The 20,821-nt window shown below is 36.9% G+C and overlaps 4 protein-coding genes across 4 annotated transcripts; 3 read left to right on the top strand and 1 right to left on the bottom strand.

Annotated features, from left to right (window-relative positions):
- Nucleotides 1-397: 397 nt before the first annotated feature.
- Nucleotides 398-841, top strand: LOC132180709 (uncharacterized). The gene has a single exon (XM_059593616.1). It carries the CDS (start codon nt 419-421, stop codon nt 839-841), a length of 423 nt encoding a protein of 140 aa, XP_059449599.1. The 5' UTR covers nt 398-418.
- Nucleotides 842-1,219: 378 nt separating this feature from the next.
- Nucleotides 1,220-19,967, bottom strand: LOC132180710 (uncharacterized). Its single transcript, XM_059593617.1, has 21 exons — nt 19,825-19,967; nt 19,282-19,439; nt 18,569-18,655; nt 18,196-18,297; nt 18,000-18,108; nt 17,552-17,655; nt 17,323-17,460; nt 17,133-17,228; nt 15,802-15,926; nt 14,796-14,928; nt 13,976-14,101; nt 13,772-13,883; nt 13,090-13,466; nt 12,223-12,572; nt 7,490-7,819; nt 5,612-5,777; nt 4,079-4,203; nt 3,069-3,201; nt 2,249-2,374; nt 2,046-2,157; nt 1,220-1,740 (listed from the first exon to the last, which is right to left on the bottom strand). The coding sequence occupies exons 2-21, from the start codon at nt 19,405-19,407 to the stop codon at nt 1,355-1,357; spliced, it is 3,363 nt and encodes a 1,120-aa protein (XP_059449600.1). The 5' UTR covers nt 19,408-19,439; nt 19,825-19,967; the 3' UTR covers nt 1,220-1,354.
- On the top strand, nt 7,368-8,041 carry LOC132183322 (uncharacterized). The gene has a single exon (XM_059596733.1). The coding sequence runs from the start codon at nt 7,414-7,416 to the stop codon at nt 7,834-7,836; it is 423 nt and encodes a 140-aa protein (XP_059452716.1). The 5' UTR covers nt 7,368-7,413; the 3' UTR covers nt 7,837-8,041.
- On the top strand, nt 12,114-12,688 carry LOC132180784 (uncharacterized). Its single transcript, XM_059593729.1, has one exon. It carries the CDS (start codon nt 12,147-12,149, stop codon nt 12,567-12,569), a length of 423 nt encoding a protein of 140 aa, XP_059449712.1. The 5' UTR covers nt 12,114-12,146; the 3' UTR covers nt 12,570-12,688.
- Nucleotides 19,968-20,821: the final 854 nt, after the last annotated feature.

A 20,821-nucleotide genomic window follows, 5' to 3' on the forward strand; every position in this document is an offset into this window, starting at 1 on the left:
GGCTACCTCTTAGATCTAGTCTACCCAAAGTAGATATGCTTCATAATTGTAATTGTATATGAGTTACCGAAAACTGAAGTCATAGATCGTACTTATATGAATTTTTTAATTGTATCTATCATTTTGTAATTTTATAGTTTTTTGCTATGATTTATTAAGAGCATAAAATAAAAAAATAAAAAATAAAAAGGTAGTTTAAACTTTCACTTGAAAAAATAGGACATTTGACCAAAGTCATACCAAGCACAACGCGGGAATTCAAAAACTATGGCAAAGAGAAACTACTGGCTAAAAGGGGGGAGTGTTGAAAACAGCATGCATGTGTGCATATATATATATATGTGAGAACACCACCTTCTTTTTCATCAAAAACATCAAAATCAAAGTCCTAGTCTCCATCTTCAAGCTTAAGATCAAAATGAGTGTAGAAGTATTGGATGCTGCCACCATCTTCAACTTCGTGGAGGATGAAGAAGCATTCAATGTCTCAATACGAGACCGTTTTGCTCGCCTTGACACAGACCACGATGGTCTTCTCTGCTATGCAGAGATGTTGAAGGAGCTGCAGAGTCTGAGGGTCTTTGAGACCCACTTTGGGATAGACGTGAAGCCTGACCCAGATGAGCTTGCTCGTCTCTATAATTCCCTGTTCATGCAGTTCGATCATGACTCCAATGGGGCAGTTGATCTGGAGGAGTTCAAGGAGGAAACCAAGAAGATGATGCTCGCCATGGCTAATGACATGGGCTTCTTGCCGGTTCAGATGGCCCTCGAAGAGGATAGCTTCCTCAAGAAAGCTGTTGAACGTGAGTCCAAAAGGTTGCCTGTTCAAGTTCCCTAGAAACTATTGCATCCTCCATGATTTACATTATAGTGAAGTAATTTTGCTTTGGTTTTGGTTCCCCTGTTTCCTAAAATTAGATCGTAATACTGATGGAAATAAACGAGAACTTTGTTTTGTCCACTAAGATGTTAGAATTCTAAAGATAGAGATGCGTATAAATTTTACTATCTGAATTACTAGCAATTTCAACAGTACATATAAGAGATCAGACCTCTACTTGTTCCAATAAGCCTCGGATAGTCCACCCTCTTGTTGTGCTAGGAATATGGATCCAGAGTTCAAGAGGTCATACTAGCTCCAACTAATTGATAATCTTGGTGCAATAAAATAGGCCCAACACATCCAAATTCCAGACAATCAACACATGATCAGCAGTACTATTGAATGTTTCATAAAAGCTTCATAGAAATTTACCAAAAGATTTGGTCTTGAGAACTTTAAAATTATATATGCAAGTGTAATTTGTACACATATGAGTAACTATGGAAGTGCAGATCTTTGTAAAAATGGTCATAAGAACATGGACATCTCGGGAGCTGGAATGAAGGATAAAATGCCTTCACCAAACAGCTCAAACAGCAATACCAGGAGACGCCCAGAATCCAAGTCATTTTTCCATATCTGAGAGAGGACAGCTGACCTATTCAGAGCTTGACTACCACCCTTGTCTCTCCTACCTCTGCCATCCAAATTTATGTCATTAGTCGGTTGTCTAGAGGAGGATGATGATGACGGGTCTGCATTAGAATCAATCAAGGGTGCTGGTGGAACCACAGCTTCCTCTTCCATGTGAGATGGCGAGGAATTGGTTGACGCAGCAAGAATTGGACCATCAGGGGCTATTTTCTTGTGCGGCGGCTGCTCTTCCAAGTGTTCCATGCTCCCCTTGCGTTTATCTTTGTGATTTGACGAGGATTAAAAAGCAGTTAGAGTCTGGCCTCAAGTAATATGAACATTGATCAAATAATCCTGTGACCATACATATGCACCCAATCCTAGTATTCCAAATAAATATTAAACATCATTCACACAATATTCCTACCAAAGAAATCTTAAAACATCATTCACGCTATCTTCCTCCAATTTCAGTCCATTGAAACCTTACATATACATTTAACTATGTAAACACTCATAATTAGCGCATGTTTGAAGGGAATTGTTTCAAGCCAAAAGAAGAAACAAGAAGAAGCATATTTCTTACTTGGTGGGGTGGTAATAACCCTTGCATTGGTCCTCCATACTGCACGTGCTGACAGGGATGGCAGATGTGAGAATATCTTGAGCCGATCATATATACATTGACCTGTTGCATGCTGGAAAAAGCAAGGTCTTAAATGTCAATCCATTCCTAAAACTTCTACAATAGTATAACCATACAAGCATTGGGTTAGAGAAGCAGCTCACCAGCAGGGCTCCATAAACACGCCAAGCCTCATGCCTCTTCATCTCATTCTTTTGCTTCTCAAGAAGCATCTCTGGTTCAAGAAGTCGCATATATGGCTCAAGATTTGGCAGTATTAGCATGCGAACCTACTTGGAAAGTACAGAAGCATAAAAAACAGCTCAAAATACCTGTAGATAAGTAGAAGTAGGATGTGGAAACTCAAACATACCATGGATTGGAGAAAGAAGGTTTAAAATAACTCTTAAATGAGGCAGTTCAGATACTGCCTAAGGTCTTCATTTTTATTTTTCTTCAAGAAAGTTTACATAGATTGCAACGCTTCATAGCAAATGGAATTAAGTAGTGTAGCGACTTTCCTTATCACTACTTCTAATTTCAGAAAGTTGATGAAACACTAAATACAGTTTAAGACACTGTGGAGTAGAGACCTATGGAGGGAGTGATGGAAATTAAAGGCAAAATCATGAAAGAAATCTTTTGCTGATCCGCAGAGATTCAGAGAGAAACTAAACAAGAGCAATAACGGCAATGAAACATCATGCAAACTAAATCATCTTTTTGAGATATATCTTATTCAAACAAAAGACAAAAGTTATACTTTTCTTTTATTCTATTCTATTCTCTCATCTACATCTCTATTTACTCTTTGCACTTCCTCCACTTCTCTTAAGCCAAAACTTAATTGCTGAGAGTGGGCTTTAACACCTATAGGATGCGCAACAGTCTCTGGATATAGAGATTACTTTCAGACATGAATGTAACAGTACAAAAAGTTTTCTTTTCCCCCTCAGTTCCATGAAGCATGGGAAATGAGAATACCACATTGGGTCCCAAGGCCGCTAACCCTTGAATTGCACCATACTGTTGAGTCAATGCCCGTTTTGGATCCAAAAATGCATTGAGCAAAGTTTTTGTCAAACGTGTCTGGAGATTGTTATAAACATGCTCAAACCTGCAACAGAATTTGAAAAGATTAGATGTAAATGGGCCTATGTAATAACAGGAAAATGAAATCTTCATTCATAAAGTTAAGTGATAACCAAGTTACTTTGAAAAACACTATTTAGAAGCTGGCAAAATTTGAATTTATCCACCATTTAAACAGATTTTGTTCATCGTGTCACAATGGTTAATAAATTTGCAACAGGTTCCTATAAGATCTATATCTGCTCTGGGGCTGATTAAGATTGTCAGCCCAATGGTTAAACAAACCTGGAACTCAACACTGCCAAATGGCCAGTCACATCAACCAACTCTATCAAAAATGGAAATCCACATTAACATGACACTATGCATGACATAGTTGTATTTTGATCAAATGTTCATTGCTACAATATCATCATGGGACAGGTATCCAGAGCAAGTGTTCGGATCTATTATGACATATATGGCCACGTGGCACTCAAAGGACACTTCTTAATCTTATAAAACCTTTTTAGGTCTTTGAATTGACGCAAAAACAATTTTTTTTTATGCAACTCAGTATATTCTTATCAAAGATTACAAGTTCCTAAAAGGAACTACTTTTATGCCTTACATAGAACATTTTACTTATTACTCTATTATTAAAAATTTACTCTATTCCAAATTGCGAAGCAGTCATTAGTAATTACTAAACTAAGAGACATTCTAGTATTTATGTTGTCATTTAAAAGTTTCTTTTATTAGTTTTAATAGAAGGGGAGAAAAAAGATTGTCTACTCTATGTGTGTTGGTTGTTCCTACGAAATACCGGACATATAGAAAAGAAAAAGAAAGATCTTAGAAGGGATACAAAAAGGGGAGGCCTGTCAAGAGAAAGACGAGTATAACAAAATGGAAAATCTCACCTTTTGCATATCGAAGCAACCAGGTTTGCTGTGAAGTCTCTAAGTTCCCAGTGGTTGTCAGCAAACCTATTTCCCAACCTTTTTGCAACAAGGCATGTAACCACAGAAGGCATCAACTGGTGTAGCTGACAAAAAAAAAATCAATCGATGACTTTTCAGAATCACAAATAAACGACCCTTTATACAAATGAAAGGCACATCTGTACTATAATCATCACAAATCATGCCTTATCGACCCTTCACACAAACTACAAGGTAAATTCATGTTTTCATATAGATAATCGGTTCAACATTTGCTTTAGTTCATAAATGAATTTCATAAGTCTGAATGAGGGGACCTCTCTGGCATTATTGAACAATTACGAGGAAGGTAATCCATAACTACTCAGCCATGCACAATGAAAGCCGACAAATGGACAGAATGTAGTTTTATTTTTTATTTTTTTGATAAAAAAATTATTTCATTGATAAAAACAGAGGTGCGTAACCTTAGTACACAAAATGTATACAAAGAGTCTCCCCTTACAAGCTAAAAAAATAACAAAAATCCACAAATTCGGAAAAGTTAGAAGATTGAAAAATATTATACACCTGTCCGTCCAAGGATGCAAGAGGCTGAATCACATAGAATGTGGTTTTATTATTGAGCAAGGATCCAAAACAACGAGAAGAAGGTCAAAAGGATGAGGGTAGAGGCAATGAGAACAGACATAATTGCCAAGTATCCAAAGGAGATCGTGAATCTAGACTCTAGACACTAGACAGAGCTGAATGACAAAGAAGGAATTATGTAGCCAACTCAAGTAGTTGGGAATATCTAACAAATTGGATGTGAAATCCAATAGAAATGCGCTGTTATGATAAAATGCTTCTTCCCTCTAAAAAGATTCTGCAATCCAATTTCATTCTTGAAGTTTCTTCAGAATGTTCACAAAATTCCTTTCAGATCTGTCATTGCTTCTAGCTCCACTTTTAGATAGAAAACAATAATCATTAATAATCTCAAGATCCAAATCCTTATCAGCAACAAAGATTATCAAATCAAACCTTTTCAAAATAATCAGAAGACTTGGGAATCTAATGGTTAGCAGCCATTTAAATTTAAATGAATGGCAGGGTCTAGGTGGTCTCCTTTTCAGTAACCACCAAATGCCAGGTCAACAGATACTACATCCACATGGATCAGGGTCCCGGTAGGGTCCAGCAGGGTCCTCTCAACGGTGCCCGTTAGGTCCAAGCGAGTTTTGATTGGGTTCCAATAGGGTCCCGACGATGTCCTAATTGGATCTCAACAATGTCCCGGTCAGGTCCAAACGGGTCTCGGTCGGATACTGGCGAGGTCTTGACTGAGTCCTGGCAGGGTCCCGAGTAAGTCCTCGCAAGGTCTCGGCGATGTTTTGACCAAGTACCGGTGGGGTTTCGACCGAGCCCTAGTAGGGTCCCAGTCGAATCTCGACAACTCCCGACCGGGTCCTAGCAGGGTCTCGATTGGGTCCCGATCGGATACCCGCGAGGTCCTGACCAAGTCCTGACATGGTCCCGACCAAGTCCCCGCAAGGCCTTAGCGGTGTTTTGACCAGGTTCCTGTGGGGTCCGGATCGGTCCTAGCGGGGTCTCAGTTGAATCCCAGCGATGTCCCGACCGAGTCTCGGCAGTGTCCCAGTCAGGAGGTCTTGACGGGATTTCACCAACGTCCTGGCTGAGTTTATCGATTTAAGAATGAGATGCTCAAACTCGAAAAATTGTTTATGGTTTTCAAAAATGAGAACTATTTTAAAACCGTAAACAATTTTTCAAAAATTAAAAAAGCTTTTTCAGTCAAACCATAAATATTTTTCTTAACTATTATTTTTGATCATCATAACAAACACACAAAAAAAAAAAAAAAAATAAAAAAATAAAAAAAAAAATGTTTGAGCTTTGGAGATATATAGAAAGCTCCAATTACGGGTCACTCTGTGTATATCAAATGGCAAAGATTAATTGTTACGTTTGGGAGCGAAAGTGGCAATAAAATTAATCTGTGGGTCTCCCTGGTTTTGAAGTCAAGATTTCTCTTTTCCTACCACGAGAATCCTAGTATGGAGGAGGGTTTCTCAGTTTGGCCAAAACAACCTTCTTTTCTCTGCTGCTTTTTGACCTTCCACGAAGTCCCTTTTTTTTTCGGTCGGTGACGCGTACGTTCCGTAGTCACCGTCTTAATTTGTTCGACTTTCTAAACATTCTTAAGCGCATTGATTTCACAATTCCACCAGACTCACGTCGAGAGAACTTAAAGAATGTTACTCAAATAATTAATTTTACTCTTTTGGAACAACTAATGATTTAACATGAAATCAAAATAATAGTCTTGAGTTTGAATATTATTTCTATAATTAACTTTCTATTTAAAATTAAATATTTCATGTGTTAGACTCAATTATTAAAATGGAGTTTAAAAACAATGCCAAGTGAAGGGAGATATTTTTAGGAAAACCAACTACAAGAAAACATAGAGGGAAGAATGGCTCATTCCCTTCTCTGTCCCTTTTTCTCTTAGTAGCAGTGCTCTGTGTCTTCTCTAAAGTTTCTTTCGAACTCCGTATCTAACAATTTTGTTTTAGATTTAGTTTGAAGATTTAGATCTAGTTTTTCAAACTCAAATCTACTTGTCTTCACTAGCCAGGGCATGTCTTCTCAGGAATGTCTACGATACCTTGCTCCTCCACTTCTGCTTGTATTTGAGATTTCGTTTTTTTAGTTTTTAATTTTGATTTTTTGTTATTTTTGTTCATTGGGTCAAAGACGTGAGTTGTTTTCTTTGCTTTTTAGGTTGAGGAGGAGTAGATCGGTGTGAGAGATTATCTCTCACGGCCAAAAAATAAAGTTTGAGAATTTTGGCTCATGGGCCATGTCTTAGATCTAATCTGTTTGAAGTAGATATGTTTTATAACTGTAATTGTATATGAGTTACCAAAAGCTGAAGTCATAGATCGTACTTATATGAATTCTTTGATTGTATCTATCATTTTGTAATTTCATAGATTTTTGCTATGATTTATTAAGAGCTTTATGCTCTTGATCTTTTATCAAAATCTGTCAATCTTTATTAAAAAAAAAAGAAAGGTAGTTTAAACTTTCACTTGAAAAAAATAGGACATTTGACCAAAGTTATACCAAGCACAACGCGGGAATTCAAAAACTATGGCAAAGAGAAACTACTGGCTAAAAGGGGGGAGTGTTGAAAACAGCATACATGTCTGCATATATATATATATATGAGAAACACCACCTTCTTTTTCATCAAAAACTTCAAAATCAAAGTCCTAGTCTCCAACTTCAAGCTTAAGATCAAAATGAGTGTAGAAGTATTGGATGCTGCCACCATCTTCAACTTCGTGGAGGATGAAGAAGCATTCAATGTCTCAATACGTGACCGTTTTGCTCGCCTTGACACAGACCACGATGGTCTTCTCTGCTATGCTGAGATGTTGAAGGAGCTGCAGAGTCTGAGGGTCTTTGAGACCCACTTTGGGATAGACGTGAAGCCTGACCCAGATGAGCTTGCTCGTCTCTATGATTCCCTGTTCATGCGGTTCGATCATGACTCCAATGGGGCAGTTGATCTGGAGGAGTTCAAGGAGGAAACCAAGAAGATGATGCTCGCCATGGCTAATGACATGGGCTTCTTGCCAGTTCAGATGGCCCTCGAAGAGGATAGCTTCCTCAAGAAAGCTGTTGAACGTGAGTCCAAAAGCCTGCCTGTTCAAGTTCCCTAGAAACTATTGCATCCTCCATGTTTTACACTATAGTGAAGTAATTTTGCTTTGGTTTTGGTTCCCCTGTTTCCTAAAATTAGATCGTAGTATTGATGGAAATAAACGAGAACTTTGTTTTGTCCGCTAAGATGGTAGAGTTCTAAAGATAGAGATGCCTATAAATTTTACTATCTGAATTACTAGCAATTCGAACAATAAATATAAGAGATCATGCCTACCTGCTCCAACAAGCCTCGGATAGCCCACCCTCTTGTTTTGCTAGGAATATGGATCCAGAGTTCAAGAGGTCATACTAGCTCCAACTAATTGATAATCTTGGTGCAATAAAATAGGCCCAACACATCCAAATTCCAGACAATCAACACATGATCAGCAGTACTATTGAATGTTTCATAAAAGCTTCATAGAAATTTACCAAAAGATTTGGTCTTGAGAACTTTAAAATTATATATGCAAGTGTAATTTGTACACATATGAGTAACTATGGAAGTGCAGATCTTTGTACAAATGATCAGCAGCCACCCCATGCAAGCCATCCCTAGGTGGTTTGGGGTGGTCCCCAAGCTACCCCAAACCGCAAACCACCCATTATCCACTCTTTCAATTTTTTTTAATATTTTATTTGTAAATTAAATTAATAAAATATTATTATGATAACATGGTAAAACAGTGCGTTTTGATTGGGACTAATGGTGGTTACACAATTTTGACGGTAGAGATTTTATTGCATTTCAATTAACCCAGTAAGTAAAAAGTTGAAAAAAAAAAAAAAAAACTTAAGAATTTTTTAGTTTTGGCGAGTTGACTCAGGGACTTATAATATATTTACCCTAAATCTAATAGTTGATCTATTAAATTTGTAACAGAAATATGAACAAATTATTGACACCAATCATTTCTCAAGTTTAATCCTGTGACTCAATTTTATATCTAAAAGAGTTTAGTCCAACCACATTAGATCCCTCAACCAATCACTAGATCCTCTTTCTCTTCCACGCCTTTTATTTGAAGGTTTAAGGAGGGCTAGAGGGTCGTGGCGGTGACTATGGCTGTAGAGGAAGAAGGCTGGGTGATTGGTTGAGGGATTCAACGTAATTTGATTAAACCCTCACCTTCATATGCATTTTTTACACATGACGACATGCACCTCCTCTCTAAAAATGAGATAAAAAACGTGAGGTTCCCTAATTGGAGGGGAGCTGCTCCTTGTACAAACATAAATTAACTATAAATTGGTTTGAAGTTAATTCATATAATTAATCCAATCTAATAAAGTGATATGTCTTCCTAAAACATGTACTTAATTCTTACATGTTAAGGTAATACATGTCATTTTATTAGACTAATTTGCATTAATTTTTGTCGGTTCATTTGAATTAAAGTCATACCAAAATGATCTCTATATACTAAAAATATCTTAAATATCCTTCATTTTGTTCAATCATTATCTCTTCTCTTATGTACTTCAGTGCAGATCTCACTTACGTACACTGGAGAGCTGCCATGCATACAAGCCAGACGACCCAATGACTGAAATTTAAAGCCTGGATATATTATACGCCAAAATCGTAATGGCCATCAATGAGGGATGACTCCCGAGAGAGAGAGAGAGGAGCGCCAATGCATCATGCATGCCGCAGACCATAAAGGCATTGTAGTTATTATTATTATTATTTTTTTTTCTTTTTTCATATAGGGTGATCAAATGTGACTTCTCTACTTGGACGAGATTATAATAGCATTTACTTGTTGGGACTTCAATAGGAGGGGCTTAAACGGGTTGCAAAGCAGAGGATAGCATGCGCTCTCTTAAACTGAAATGACTTATAGCCCAACTTAATCTCATTAGGGCATCCGTAGAATCTTAAGCTAGTTCATTACGGAAATTGAAACCCATGCCCTACTATTTATCCAACTACAAGGAAATTAACCTAAGGCTATTGAAGAATCACCATTGATGGTAGAAAGGCATTGTAGTTGACCATGGCGTATCATTTCTGACCATTCGGTCTTGTGGGGACTAAGGGGAAAACTTTATTCTCGAAGATCAATGACTATTAGAAGAAAATGGCAATTTGCCTGCACATGATAAAGAAACAAACATGCATGCATGCAAGCGGGTCTTGGCGATGTTCTGGTTAAGTTTAGATGATGTCTTGATCAGGGTCCCGGTAGGGTCCAGCAGGGTCCTCTCAACGGTGCCCGTTAGGTCCAAGCGAGTTTTGATTGGGTTCCAATAGGGTCCCGACGATGTCCTAATTGAATCTCAACAATGTCCGGGTCAGGTCCAAACGGGTCTCGGTCGGATACTGATGAGGTCTTGACCGAGTCCTGGCAGGGTCTCGACTAAGTCCTCGCAAGGTCTCGGCGATGTTTTGACTAGGTACCGGTGGGGTTTCCACCGAGTCCTAGCAGGGTCCCAGTTGAATCTCGACAACTCTCGACCGGGTCCTAGCAGGGTCTCGGTTGGGTCCCGATCGGATACCGGTGAGGTCCTGACCAAGTCCTGGCATGGTCCCGACCAAGTCCCCGCAAGGCCTTAGCGGTGTTTTGACTAGGTTCCTATGGGGTCCGGATCGGTCCTAGCGGGGTCTCAGTTAAATCCCAGCAATGTCTCAACCGAGTCTTGGCAGTGACCTAGTCAGGAGGTCTTGACGGGATCCCACCAACGTCCTGGCTGAGTCTATCGATTTAAGAATGAGATGCTCAAACTCAAAAAATTGTATATGGTTTTCAAAAATGAAAACTATTTTAAAACCGTAAACAATTTTTCAAAAATTAAAAAAGTTTTTTCAGTCAAACCAAAAATATTTTTTCTTAACTATTATTTTTCATCATAACAAATACACAAAAATAAAAAATAAAAAATAAAAATGTTTGAGCTTTGGAGAGATATAGAAAGCTCCAATTACGGGTCACTCTGTGTATATCAAATGGCAAGATTAATTGTTACGTTTGGGAGCGAAAGTGGCAATAAAATTAATCTGTGGTTCTCCCTGGTTTTGAAGTCAAGATTTCTCTTTTCTACCACGAGAATCCTAGTATGGAGGAGGGTCTTCTCAGTTTGGCCAAAACAACCTTCTTTTCTCTGCTGCTTTTTGACCTTCCACGAAGTCCCTTTTTTTTCGGTCGGTGACGCGTACGTTCCATAGTCACCGTCTTAATTTGTTCGACTTTCTAAACATTCTTAAGCCCATTGATTTCACAATTCCACCAGACCCACGTCGAGAGAACTTAAAGAATGTTAGTTAAATAATTAATTTTACTATTTTGTAACAACTAATAATTTAATATGATATCAAAATAATAGTCTTGAGTTTGAACATTGTTTCTATAATTAACTTCCTATTTAAAATTAAATATTTCATGTGTTAGACTCAATTATTAAAATAGAGTTTAAAAATGATGCCAAGTGAAGAGAGATATTTTTAGAAAAACCAACTACAAGAAAACATAGAGGGAAGAATGGCTCATTCCCTTCTCTGTCTCTCTTTCTCTTAGTAGCAGTGCTCGGTGTCTTCTCTAAAATCTCTTTTGAACTCGTATTTAACGGTTTTGTTTTAGATCTAGTTTGAAGATTTAGATTTAGTTTTTTAAACTCAAATCTACTCGTCTTCACCAGTCAAGGCATGTCTTCTCGGGGATGTCTATGATGCCGTGCTCCTCCGCTTCTGCTTGTATTGGAGATTTTGTTTTTTTAGTTTTTATTTTTTGTTATTTTTGTTCATTGGGTCAAAGACGTGAGTTGTTTTCTTTGCTTTTTAGGCTGAGGAGGAGTAGATCGGTGTGAGGGATTATCTCTCACGGCCAAAAAATAAAGTTTGAGAATTTTGGCTCATGGGCCATGTCTTAGATTTAATCTGTCTGAAGTAGATATGTTTCATAACTGTAATTGTATATGAGTTATCAAAAGCTGAAGTCATAGATCGTACTTGTATAAATTCTTTGATTGTATCTATCATTTTGTAATTTCATAGTTTTTTGCTATGATTTATTAAGAGCTTTATGCTCTTGATCTTTTATCAAAATCTGTCTATCTTTATTAAAAAATAAAAAAAATAAAAAGAAAAAAAGAAAGATTGTTTAAACTTTCACTTGAAAAAAAATAGGACATTTGACCAAAGTTATACCAAGCACAACGCGGGAATTCAAAAACTATGGCAAAGAGAAACTACTGGCTAAAAGGGGGGAGTGTTGAAAACAGCATACATGTCTGCATATATATATATATATATGAGAACACCACCTTCTTTTTCATCAAAAACTTCAAAATCGAAGTCCTAGTCTCCAACTTCAAGCTTAAGATCAAAATGAGTGTAGAAGTATTGGATGCTGCCACCATCTTCAACTTCGTGGAGGATGAAGAAGCATTCAATGTCTCAATACGTGACCGTTTTGCTCGCCTTGACACAGACCACGATGGTCTTCTCTGCTATGCTGAGATGTTGAAGGAGCTGCAGAGTCTGAGGGTCTTTGAGACCCACTTTGGGATAGACGTGAAGCCTGACCCAGATGAGCTTGCTCGTCTCTATGATTCCCTGTTCATGCGGTTCGATCATGACTCCAATGGGGCAGTTGATCTGGAGGAGTTCAAGGAGGAAACCAAGAAGATGATGCTCGCCATGGCTAATGACATGGGCTTCTTGCCAGTTCAGATGGCCCTCGAAGAGGATAGCTTCCTCAAGAAAGCTGTTGAACGTGAGTCCAAAAGCCTGCCTGTTCAAGTTCCCTAGAAACTATTGCATCCGCCATGTTTTACACTATAGTGAAGTAATTTTGCTTTGGTTTTGGTTCCCCTGTTTCCTAAAATTAGATTGTACTACTGATGGAAATAAATGAGAACTTTGTTTTGTCCGCTAAGATGGTAGAGTTCTAAAGATAAAGATGCCTATAAATTTTACTATCTGAATTACTAGTAATTTAAACAGTAAATATAAGAGATCATGCCTACCTGCTCCAACAAGCCTCGGATAACCGACCCTCTTGTTTTGCTAGGAATATGGATCCAGAGTTCAAGAGGTCATACTAGCTCCAACTAATTGATAATCTTGGTGCAATAAAATAGGCCCAACACATCCAAATTCCAGACAATCAACACATGATCAGCAGTACTATTGAATGTTTCATAAAAGCTTCATAGAAATTTACCAAAAGATTTGGTCTTGAGAACTTTAAAATTACATATGCAAGTGTAATTTGTACACATATGAGTAACTATGGAAGTGCAGATCTTTGTACAAATGGTCATAAGAACATAGACATCTCTGGAGCTGGAATGAAGGATAAAATGCCTTCACCAAACAGCTCAAACAGCAATACCAGGAGACGCCCAGAATCCAAGTCATTTTTCCATATCTGAGAGAGGACAGCTGACCTATTCAGAGATTGACTACCACCCTTGTCTCCCCTACCTCTGCCATCCAAATTTATGTCATTAGTCGGTTGTCTAGAGGAGGATGATGATGATGGGCCTGCATTAGAATCAATCAAGGGAGCTGGTGGAACCAGAGCTTCCTCTTCCATGTGAGATGGCGAGGAATTGGTTGACACAGCAAGAATTGGACCATCAGGGGCTATTTTCTTGTGCGGCGGCTGCTCTTCCAAGTGTTCCATGCTCCCCTTGCGTTTATCTTTGTGATTTGACGAGGATTAAAAAGCAGTTAGAATCTGTCCTCAAGTAATATGAACATTGATCAAATAATCCTGTGACCATACATATGCACCCAATCCTAGTATTCCAAATAAATATTAAACATCATTCACACAATATTCCTACCAAAGAAATCTTAAAACATCATTCACGCTATCTTCCTCCAATTTCAGTCCATTGAAACCTTACATATAAATTTAACTATGTAAACACTCATAATTAGCGCATGTTTGAAGGGAATTATTTCAAGCCAAAAAAAGAACGAAGAAGAAGCATATTTCTTACTTGGTGGGGTGGTAATAACCCTTGCATTGGTCCTCCATACTGCACGTGCTGACAGGGATGGCAGAGGTGAGAATATCTTGAGCCGATCATATATACATTGACCTGTTGCATGCTGGAAAAAGCAAGGTCTTAAAATGTGAATCCATTCCTAAAACTTCTACAATAGTATAATCATACAAGCATTGGGTTAGAGAAGCAGCTCACCAGCAGGGCTCCATAAACACGCCAAGCCTCATGCCTCTTCATCTCATTCTTTTGCTTCTCAAGAAGCATCTCTGGTTCAAGAAGTCGCATATATGGCTCAAGATTTGGCAGTATTAGCATGCGAACCTACTTGGAAAGTACAGAAGCATAAAAAACAGCTCAAAATACCTGTAGAGAAGTAGAAGTAGGATGTGGAAACTCAAACATACCATGGATTGGAGAAAGAAGGTTTAAAATAACTCTTAAATGAGGCAGTTCAGATACTGCCTAAGGTCTTCATTTTTATTTTTCTTCAAGAAAGTTTACATAGATTGCAACGCTTCATAGCAAATGGAATTAAGTAGTGTAGCGACTTTCCTTATCACTACTTCTAATTTCAGAAAGTTGATGAAACACTAAATACAGTTTAAGACACTGTGGAGTAGAGACCTATGGAGGGAGTGATGGAAATTAAAGGCAAAATCATGAAAGAAATCTTTTGCTGATCCGCAGAGATTCAGAGAGAAACTAAACAAGAGCAATAACGGCAATGAAACATCATGCAAACTAAATCATCTTTTTGAGATATATCTTATTCAAACAAAAGACAAAAGTTATACTTTTCTTTTATTCTATTCTATTCTCTCATCTACATCTCTATTTACTCTTTGCACTTCCTCCACTTCTCTTAAGCCAAAACTTAATTGCTTAGAGTGGGCTTTAACACCTATAGGATGCGCAACAGTCTCTGGATATAGAGATTACTTTCAGACATGAATGTAACAGTACAAAAAGTTTTCTTTTCCCCCTCAGTTCCATGAAGCATGGGAAATGAGAATACCACATTGGGTCCCAAGGCCGCTAACCCTTGAATTGCACCATACTGTTGAGTCAATGCCCGTTTTGGATCCAAAAATGCATTGAGCAAAGTTTTTGTCAAACGTGTCTGGAGATTGTTATAAACATGCTCAAACCTGCAACAGAATTTGAAAAGATTAGATGTAAATGGGCCTATGTAATAACAGGAAAATGAAATCTTCATTCACAAAGTTAAGTGATAACCAAGTTACTTTGAAAAACACTATTTAGAAGCTGGCAAAATTTGAATTTATCCACCATTTAAACAGATTTTGTTCATCGTGTCACAATGGTTAATAAATTTGCAACAGGTTCCTATAAGATCTATATCTGCTCTGGGGCTGATTAAGATTGTCAGCCCAATGGTTAAACAAACCTGGAACTCAACACTGCCAAATGGCTAGTCACATCAACCAACTCTATCAAAAATGGAAATCCACATTAACATGACACTATGCATGACATAGTTGTATTTTGATCAAATGTTCATTGCTACAATATCATCATGGGACAGGTATCCAGAGCAAGTGTTCGGATCTATTATGACATGGCCACGTGGCACTCAAAGGACACTTCTTAATCTTATAAAACCTTTTTAGGTCTTTGAATTGACGCAAAAACAATTTTTTTTTATGCAACTCAGTATATTCTTATCAAAGATTACAAGTTCCTAAAAGGAACTACTTTTATGCCTTACATAGAACATTTTACTTATTACTCTATTATTAAAAATTTACTCTATTCCAAATTGCGAAGCAGTCATTAGTAATTACTAAACTAAGAGACATTCTAGTATTTATATTATCATTTGAAAGTTTCTTTTATTAGTTTTAATAGAAGGGGAGAAAAAAGATTGTCTACTCTATGTGTGTTGGTTGTTCCTACGAAATACTGGACATATAGAAAAGAAAAAGAAAGATCTTAGAAGGGATACAAAAAGGGGAGGCCTGTCAAGAGAAAGACGAGTATAACAAAATGGAAAATCTCACCTTTTGCATATCGAAGCAACCAGGTTTGCTGTGAAGTCTCTAAGTTCCCAGTGGTTGTCAGCAAACCTATTTCCCAACCTTTTTGCAACAAGGCATGTAACCACAGAAGGCATCAACTGGTGTAGCTGACAAAAAAAAAAAAATCAATCGATGACTTTTCAGAATCACAAGTAAACGACCCTTTATACAAATGAAAGGCACATCTGTACTATAATCATCACAAATCATGCCTTATCGACCCTTCACACAAACTACAAGGTAAATTCATGTTTTCATATTGATAATCGGTTCAACATTTGCTTTAGTTCATAAATGAATTTCAAAAGTCTGAATGAGGGGACCTCTCTGGCATTATTGAACAATTACGAGGAAGGTACTCCATAACTACTCAGCCATGCACAATGAAAACCGACAAATGGACAGAATGTAGTTTTATTTTTTATTTTTTTTGATAAAAAAATTATTTCATTGATAAAAACAGAGGGGCGTAACCTTAGTACACAAAATGTATACAAAGAGTCCCCCCTTACAAGCTAAAAAAATAACAAAAATCCACAAATTCGGAAAAGTTAGAAGATTGAAAAATATTATACACCTGTCCGTCCAAGGATGCAAGAGGCGGAATCACATAGAATGTGGTTTTATTATTGAGCAAGGATCCAAAACAACGAGAAGAAGGTCAAAAGGATGAGGGTAGAGGCAATGAGAACAGACATAATTGCCAAGTATCCAAAGGAGATCGTGAATCTAGACTGTAGACAGAGCTGAATGACAAAGAAGGAATTATGTAGCCAACTCAAGTAGTTGGGAATATCTAACAAATTGGATGTGAAATCCAATAGAAATGCGCTGTTATGATAAAATGCTTCTTCCCTCTAAAAAGCTTCTGCAATCCAATTTCATTCTTGAAGTTTCTTCAGAATGTTCACAAAATTCCTTTCAGATCTGTCATTGCTTCTAGCTCCACTTTTAGATAGAAAACAATAATCATTAATAATCTCAAGATCCAAATCCTTATCAGCAACAAAGATTATCAAATCAAACCTTTTCAAAATAATCAGAAGACTTGGGAATCTAATGGTTAGCAGCCATTCAAATTTAAATGAATGGCAGGGTCTAGGTGGCCTCCTTTTCAGTAACCACCAAATGCCAGGTCAACAGATACTACATCCACATCAAAATGTGTAACGTGGAATGCTGTTTTGACTCCCCCTAATAGTCGACCTAATAACCTTAAAGGTAGATATCAATAACAGTAATCAATTTAGACATAATTTAATCTCAATATACATAATTGGCAAATACATCCAATAAATTAGAGGTAAACTTACATAAGGTTCTATGTGAACATGAGGATTTTGAAGGAGACTTCGCACAACACGCATCAAAGCGAAGAGAAGAGAATAATCACTTAAACCATGAGATACCTAAAATGATTGGACAAATAACAGATGGAATTACCAACAAATTGCTATATATTTCAGTGTTAGTTATGTTAACAATATAATCAAAACTTTTTACCTCATTAGCTATAAAGCGTGTGAAATACGGAACTAATGGATGAAGTCCCGAGTCTGTAGCCAAACTTGCCAATGCTTGTTTAAAAAGGACCGAATCAGACCTACTCATTGTTAGGTCAGTGATTTTATTAAAGTAAAGCTGCAAAGACAACAATAGAGGCCACATAACTAGACTGCAGGATAAAAGATTAAAAATAAATTGAAAATAATGAATGTAACATATGATATACCCGAAGCTCCCTAGACAATACATGCTTCACCGGTAATTTAATCTCATCAGGAAGTGCATCATCCTTTTGTTCATGCTTTTTACCATCATCAGGAGCGGCAATTACTGCAGACAAAGCACAAAAAAATTTCAAGGAAAAAGTTCTTATCAAGGAACTGACTGATTCTATAATTTGAATATGTAGATCTAAACCTACAAGACAATATACAAATAAGATCAATCATAAGCCACATCACATTATGCTATTCCTGAAAATATCTCTTGTGCCATGAAAGGTTAAAGAGAATGTCAGACTTCTGCACAAGTTAAACATAGAAAGGTGCTATAAAGCAAACAGGTAGTTTGCATTCCACCTATAATGTACCAAAGGCAACTGGATGATATATCTAACAAGTCAAATTACAAGAAACAATGTTGTGCTAGCAAGCTGCAACTATTTGTATACGAACCTTCTACAGAAGCATTTTCCGGAATAGCAGGTTGCACACCCTCGATAGCTAGCCAGTGACAAAGAACTGCAGTATCAAGAGGTGCTTTTGGTAAAGGAGCGTCAATCACCTACGAGTCAAATAAAATTACTATAAACTATAAGGTATTGCACCCAATTAAGTTGAAACGGTAATGAAATTAAAGGTAATTCCTTACATCTTTAAGATCCACATCCTTGTCATCAATGTAAAACAAGTCCCTATGTCCAATAGCTCTTTTGAATCGCAGAGGACACCCCGAGGCAAAGCCGTAAATTGGCTGATGCAAGAAGATTAACAAGATTGAACAAAATATGTTTTCCAAACAATGGAAAAGGCAATTACAAAGTTGCCACATAACCCGTTCTATCATATGTACTAATCATTCATTCCGCATCACAAGCACTAACTAGAGTAATGATAGATCTTATGCTTTTATCCGCTCATAAACTTAGTCATTTAACTTATGCTTTCCTCTTTAAAATGTCACAAGAATGCAACACATTGATATGAGCTAAAGAGCTCTAAAATCAATCATTTGCAAAACTTACCTCAACATTTCTCAAGTTGAGTGCACCATCAACATCATCTGCTGTCAATGTCGTTCTCTTAGAGTGAAGCATGCATTTGATGGCCTCCTGCAATTTTGTGACAAGAAATTTTATTAGGTTCTTCAGTTATCTCTACCTCCTTCAATAGCTCTATTATCTCCTCCAAGCAGGTAAAAGGAAAAACAAGAGTAACCTAGGCCCCAATCTTGACATTTACAGCCAGCCTCACTTTGGTGATAAATATGCCTCTCTTTTCCGATTTCACTTCTATCAAATATTCTCAATATTCCACATGGTTGCTACATTCTGAATAGAATGTCGAAGACAACAACTGAGGATTCTTATATATTCACCAAACACAAACATTTAAGGCCATGTAATTTTCTCTGGCTATAAGGGAATTGCTGGGCAAAACAACCCATGGTCATTTTCATAAACTGGCTGAACTGCACTAGATATCAATAATAAATACAACACGCTTCATGATGGAAAATGCTTTCATCAGAACTGAAAAACCAAACATTACTTGGTTCTTTCTTACTCTACTAGACAATACATCCTAGTTGCTATATCTAAAACAACGCCCACCTACCAACCAAAAGCATGTAAGCTACTAGCCTTACTTGAACAGCAAAAGACACTTACATGTATCAAAACAGCAGTGGCAAAACAAACCCACATAAAATATATTGCATGAAAACCTGAAAATCTACCTGCATGATCTCACGCATTCGATATTCCACATCGGGAGCAAGAGCAAGCGCGACATCTGGAGACAAATTGTTAATCCCAATGCTTTGAGCAATGACCTCAATGGTCTCCTTGGGCACAATGCTCATTTTCTTAATCCTCAATGTTATCTCATAAGCACCTGAACTATCCACAAAAGATTGCCTACTATAAATAAACGACAACTTCGAGCTTAATTAATACAAGCACCATATACAACTCAGTCTATGTGTGTGTATATATCTCTCTATGTGCAAGTTGCAATTTCAAACCTTGCAATTCTAAAGAAACAAACTTTGTGACAAATTCTGTCTCATGAACCAACGATACTGAAGCAGACAACAGTAAAATCCACACACAAAAAAGGTGCTTTTCTACAACTTTCCTCAACTTCTTGGCATCCAAACAAAAACCCTAAAATTTAATTTAGAGAAAATTAAACAGAACAAGTTCTTGTAATGAACCATTCAGGGGTCGAAGCCGTTGAAGAGGTTTAAGCGTTTAAGAGTTGGAGAGAAATTGCTTACTGGTACTGATTATCTTGGTTCTGCGAGATTCGAACCCGACCCAAATGCGGTTCGAGTACAAGGGTTCATGCAGTTATATATAGGAGGAGAAATAAGCGGTCGGGTGGTTATCAGGATATCGGAGTCAGGTTTGGGGCTTTTGGATCAAATAATGAGATCCCATCTTGTATAATTTCTTACCATTTTATTATAATATATATATATATAGATTTTCTAAAGTTCCACCACTAATTTTAAATTAAATTATGAATATTTACCTCTTCAGTATTTATTATATTTATCGTGCTTAAAAATAATAAATGTTAGTGTGATAAAATTATAGTTATTTAATATCAAATAATGATTGGAATTTAATGAAATTTACGTGATAAAAAAAAATAATTAAGAATTCTAGAGGGCCTTGATTTCAAATTTTGAAATAAAGAGAAAAAAATGAAATAAGCTTGTTTGATTGCTTTGTGTTTTATGTAGATTTATTTCTCAAGACTTCTTTGAATGAGATCATCATGCACAACTCAATTCAAAAGCTTAAATTAATAGATTTTGACCTAATTATTATGGGTATACAAGCAATTAATGGTTATTGTCTAAATTCACTAACCGGTATAACCACGTCCCCTTAGAAAGTTAATAGATTAAAATAATGGTTTTATTATTTTACCACCTTAATGGTTTTAAAATAATGGGAAAATTGGCGCTAACCACCTTAATGGTTTTAAAATAATGAGAAAAATGCATTTTACTCCCGAAGTTTCACCACTTTTTTCAATTTGAACCCCAATATTTTAAAATTTGTAATGTACCATCATAAAATTTCAAAAGTTTGCAATTCGAACAATCCTTTAATTAATGATGTATGAGAAGATGAAAAAGTTGAGAACGTGACACTCACGTGAGACTTTAGGTCTAATTCTTCCTATATTGCCCCCAACCCAAGTTGTGAAATCTCATATTGCCCTTAAAAAAAAAAAAAAAAAAAAAGGCACCCCCACAGCCC

The sequence above is a fragment of the Corylus avellana genome, chromosome ca5 (genome assembly GCF_901000735.1).
Source record: "Corylus avellana chromosome ca5, CavTom2PMs-1.0".
In the NCBI taxonomy this organism is placed as follows: domain Eukaryota; kingdom Viridiplantae; phylum Streptophyta; class Magnoliopsida; order Fagales; family Betulaceae; genus Corylus; species Corylus avellana.

Excerpts from the sequence above, each read along its gene's own strand:
- LOC132180784 (XM_059593729.1), top strand. The coding sequence starts at position 12,147 with ATGAGTGTAGAAGTATTGGATGCTGCCACCATCTTCAACTTCGTGGAG.
- LOC132180709 (XM_059593616.1), top strand. The coding sequence starts at position 419 with ATGAGTGTAGAAGTATTGGATGCTGCCACCATCTTCAACTTCGTGGAG.
- LOC132183322 (XM_059596733.1), top strand. The coding sequence starts at position 7,414 with ATGAGTGTAGAAGTATTGGATGCTGCCACCATCTTCAACTTCGTGGAG.
- LOC132180710 (XM_059593617.1), bottom strand. The coding sequence starts at position 19,407 with ATGAGCATTGTGCCCAAGGAGACCATTGAGGTCATTGCTCAAAGCATT. Across the intron at positions 17,461-17,551 it reads TATTGTCTAGGGAGCTTCGG|CTTTACTTTAATAAAATCAC; the intron begins GTATATCATATG and ends TTGTCTTTGCAG. Across the intron at positions 2,158-2,248 it reads GTGTTTATGGAGCCCTGCTG|CATGCAACAGGTCAATGTAT; the intron begins GTGAGCTGCTTC and ends TGCTTTTTCCAG.